Source organism: Octopus bimaculoides, chromosome 1 (assembly GCF_001194135.2).
Source record: "Octopus bimaculoides isolate UCB-OBI-ISO-001 chromosome 1, ASM119413v2, whole genome shotgun sequence".
NCBI classification, from domain to species: domain Eukaryota; kingdom Metazoa; phylum Mollusca; class Cephalopoda; order Octopoda; family Octopodidae; genus Octopus; species Octopus bimaculoides.
Window position 1 is genome coordinate 154,611,183 of NC_068981.1, and position 5,171 is coordinate 154,616,353.

Here is a 5,171-nt window from a genome sequence, read left to right on the forward strand (position 1 = left end):
ATATATATATATATATAAATGAATGAGAGACACAGGGAGAGAGATTGGAATTGCCAGTTAGACTGACAAAGGAAATAATTAAGTCTAAAGCAAGATGAGTAAACACATGATTTGATATATAGATTAGTAGGTTTCACTAATTTATCAGAAGCAAAAAGAGAAAAATATACAAACTGAAAGGAACAAATAAGAATGTTTAATAGGCAGTCATAATACAAGTCTTCAGACAATTCTAAAGCAGTCTATACTTGGTTAAACAACACAATTCAATATTGTCTGCTGATAAGATTCTGCTATTCACCAAACTTCTGTGATTTTTATCCAAAGTAAATATAAGTATCTTAGACAATACTACCAAAATGATTGAATGAAAAAAAAGTAATTCTCAGTGGAATTTTGGATACAATTTCTAAAAACCAATAAAGAACACGTTATGATGATTGTGTTTCTAGAGAGTTTTTGTTAAAAATATTCAAAGAAGACGCACTTCCTATGTACTACATTTTAAATGTGTCAAAAGTGAGAATTGAGAATCATACTTTGGGTGTCAGGATGACGGCTAAACGTGTAAAGTGTTAAATTTTTATTCTGTCACTTGGGCGATAAATAATTTTTAAAAGGAAGCCCATTTAATTTCTGAAAACAGAACAAGCATTGTGTAAGTAATTATTGTTATGTTTTGTATAAACTTTAACTCTTAACCCTTTAGCATTCAAAATACTCTATCAAATGTAATACCTATTTACTCACATTGTTTTGAATTAATCATGCATTATCTTTATTTGTTTCCAACAATGCAATGTGATGTAGGGCAGCGCATAGTTTAACAAAATAAAAGTCCTGCTGTAAGTATTGTAGATCATTATAGATTTTTTTTCATGGAACACTGACACTGGTAACTATGCAGAGAAGTAAACCATGAAATATAGTAAGTGTAATGAAGATGAAGCTACTACAAGCCTGCATTATATTGCTGATTAATGATCAGCCAAATTAAGGATATTGTTTTGGTTTGTTTCTCTATTCACAGTTTGTGAAATTTTGTAATTTCAGTTTATTAAATGCAAAAGTTGCACAAATTTTAGAGTAGCCCTCTTGCAGTGTCAAACTTCTCAAGTCTACTTTTCATTATCTTTAACAAGTAAAGATTTTTAATCTTTTATTATTTGTAACTGTAACAACCTATTGGTTATGTCCACAAGTTAAGAGAATTAATGAAGCATCATTAATTATTATACCATAACATGTATTTTATACAGCATTAACTGTATGACATGGCTTGTTATACACACAGACACTCATACATACTCTCTCTCTCTCTTTTTCACATGCATATACACACATGTCCATGCGCGCACGCACAGACACACACACACACACACACAAAGTAGGAATTATCTATGAAGTTCTTAACAATTTAACCACTGCCCCTGTTATATAATTTACATGCTGAATCTTATTTAATTTCTTTCTACAAATAGAATGCAGTTTTTTTTCCTGTATACATAAGGTCTTTGATAGGTTATCAACAATGAATATTTCATTGTTTTCACTTTCTTTTACATCGTGTTCAATGTAACACATTTAATACCCAGTTAACCTTATAATTTCCATACTTCCAAACAAATTCTTCAGAGAACTCTACCAATAATTACTACTATGTGATCTATCAACAAAAATTTTCACTTCTGATCTCAATGGATTTAATGAACAGAACTTAAATGCATAGCTACTTTACATTACAACTTTTCAACAAATTTATTATTAATGCTGACATCACTTTTACACATAAAATTTATGTCATTGCAAGTTGCATAAGCCATTACTTACTTTAAGATAATGCATTGCTTAGCACACTATATCACAAAAAGTGTATGAAGAATCAGAAAATTAAATTATGACAACAGTAAAACAGTTTCAGCGTAAGGTTCTAAGTTACTGAAAAGTTAGCATTAATAGTGTTAACATTAATAGTAACAGGCAAAACAAATGTAACAGCTTTTTATAAGTACCAAAGAACTGAAACTAAATCCTACATAACTTACAATACCTTTCAAATATCTTTACAAAGTATAATTTTACATAAAATGGTCATTCTATTTTGAAAGTAAAATAGTTTGTGAAATTCATTTATAATCATCATTAAAAGTTAGCAGCAATTTCAATGTGAATAACAACTTACAAGAAGCACTTTAACGCAGGAGACAGCTGTGGGGTCTCTACTGCTAGCAGCCCAATGGAGGGGAGTTTTACCTTCACTGTCTGGAATGCTGATATTGGATCCCTGAAAATTGATATATAGAAAATTACTATGAATTGCAAAACAAATTTAGAAAGTTATTCTAGTTGAATAATACAATAATTCAATTAATTAATTATTAGCAACAGAAGCAGCATTAATACCAAAAAGTAATCTTTATATCCAACTTAAAATGGATGCCATGTTAGAACACTAAATATTGTCTTTATTATCCTTGAGAGATCCTCTCATATAGGGGCTTGGAGCATAAAAGCACACACATAAATCATAGCAGATGAAATTCGTCTGTCACGGGTGCTGGAATTCTCATATCATGTAATTTCAGTCTACACCCTGAAACCCAGGAAAATACAGCTTTATAATGGTGTTCTTTAAGGAAGCTTTAAAGTACATTGGTATATAAGTATTTTGTAACAAGAATTTTCTAATAAGCTTTTCAAGGTTGTTGAGTTTTCATTGAAATGACAATTTTAGGGTTCCTTGATAAAAAAAAAAAATGTGATTGTAATTGCAACAAGTTTTCAGATGTCCGGGATTAAAAAGCACCTTCCAAAAAGTAACATATTTTCTTTTTTATTCTAGAAAATTTGAGACCAATTTTTTTATGAGCAAAGAAGAGTATTTAGCTGAGTCTATATTGATATATCTATACTGGGATGTAATACTTTTAATAAAAAAGAAAACTAAACCCCTTTCTTGCAGGATTTCAAATTACAAATATAAGGCATCAAAACAAGATGGTATTACACATTTATCCATTTGTGCTTGGAATTCTGTGATGCAACTGATTCACCCATTTACAATACTACCTTCAGGACACCTGCCAGCAACCTGATCACCTACCAATCAGATGAATATAAGTGATAAATATTATCAGGATAAGAACTAGATAAACTCAGAGACACAAGATAATCTGGAAAAGGAAGGTATGGAAATTGAAAGATTCTTCGGCTTGGTGCAGGTTCAAACAATTACAATACAAGAAAAGGAGCAACCAGGAGCAAAATTAGATATACAGAAGAGAAGTTAGATGTATACCAGTATACCAGTATAAATCACGACATCAATGGGGGAAAGTGTATATGGAATAATTGTGGCTCACATGTCATCACTAAAACCACAGAAAGAATTATAGAATATATGATTAGGAAGAAAATTAATTTTGATGAGATGCACATAAATTAGTTTAGATAACTTCAAGTTTGTGCCAGGACAGGACACCATTAATGTCCTCTTCCTTGTGGCACAACTCTACCTAGTATTTGTTAACTTGGAGAAGACCTTACCATGCTCTTTAGTCTGGTGGTCAGTAAGAAAAATTAGGTGTAGAGGAATGACTGCTGAGAACCATGCAAGAGATATTGGCACAAGGTGAGACTCAGCAAAAAATTCAGTGAGGAATTTAGTGTACAGATAGATATCTATTATGGCTCAGTTCTCAGCCACCACAGTTTACTATAATTCTCAGTAACAAAGGAAGTCCTGAATGCCAGTAACCAAGTTCTCATATCTGAATCTGAGGAAGACTTAAAGAATTTCCAAACATAGAAACAAAATCTAGAGCTGAGATGCTCCAAAGTAAACCAAAGCAAAGGTAAGACCATTAATTAGCTTTACTTACAGTAATGAGCAGACTTTACTGTCATCTGAAACATTTGAGAAGTGGTCACACTAGGTATGAAGAAAGGGAGAAAGTAGGAATTACATGAACTGTACCAAATGTATACCATGGGTACATGAGATGTGCACCTGACCATAGGTAAACTGACAAAGTAGACTTTGTATGTAGCAGATGCACAATAGTAATCAGTAGTAAGAGTGTCTGTAAAATAAATTGCTTCCAAAGCAAAGAAGGTACCTTAATAGATGTTAAAAATTTCTGTTACTTTGGTGACCTAATCAGTAATGGAGACGTATGTTCTAAAAGCAACAGTAACCAGAATAATGGAATGGAAAAAAAATCAAGATTTTATCTCTGTTGGAAATAAAGGGTTTCTTTTTTTGAGTGAATGACAGCTACACACATAGTGTGATGTTGCATGACAGCAAAACATGGGCATTGAATGTGAAGGATGTATAAAGGCTGCAAAGAAATTAAACATATATGCTCTACTTTATGTGTAATGTCAGTGTACGTGAATGATGGAAAACAAATAAGTTGAGAAAAAAATTGGGTATTTGAAGAATCAGCTGAAGTGTGCAGGAGAGAAAACTGTTTAAGTATGGACATGTAATACATATGAAGGATGAGAGTTAGGTAAATAAGCATCAGGTGATTCCATTGGAAAGCTGCTGCAGAAGAAGAAGACTGAGGAAGACACCAGAAATGGAGAAGGCTGATCTCAAGAGATGTGCAAAAGAGATGATAAAGAAATGTAACAAATATTGAGATATTTCAGTGGCAAAAATGTGTCTAATCCATGCAAGAGGTAGAAAATGGACAAGATGATGATAATGATGAAAAATGTAGCGGACATTTAAGGTGATGATGAAATTATAGATACTGAAGAGGTAAAGATATAAACTATGATATAATGTGGTCTATCCTCTAAAGCAAGATGTCTATACATGTCTCTCCATCATACTTAAACCTCTCAGCACCAGGTATGAAGCTACCTCTCCCTCCCTAATCATCCCATCACTCTCCCTCATGGAATTGTTTTTTTTTTCTGACTTACAATTTACTTAGCAACCTCACTACTGCTGGTGGTGTGAACAAAAGCACTCAGTACATACTGTAAGGTGGTTGGCATTAGGAAGGCCATCCAGTTGTAGTCGACATGCCAAAGCTGACACTGGAACTCAGTGCAGTTCTACAGCTCACTGGATGCTGTCAAACCGTCCAATCCATTCCAGTATGGAAAACAGATATTAAATTATCATAATTATATATATATATATATATATATAT

General features: G+C 32.5%; 1 protein-coding gene across 6 annotated transcripts in view; it reads right to left on the reverse strand.

The window, feature by feature from the left end:
- The window catches only part of LOC106868434 (inversin), a 385,976-nt gene that overhangs the window by 153,061 nt on the left and 227,744 nt on the right, over positions 1 to 5,171 (reverse strand). For all 6 annotated transcript variants that reach the window (XR_001409281.2, XM_014913697.2, XM_014913696.2 and 3 more), the window contains one exon: positions 2,183 to 2,284. Coding sequence is in view for 5 of the 6 variants with exons in the window: in XM_014913697.2 (XP_014769183.1) it covers positions 2,183 to 2,284 (102 nt within the window). In the remaining variant the exon portion in view is untranslated. The remainder of the gene's footprint in view (positions 1 to 2,182; positions 2,285 to 5,171) is intronic.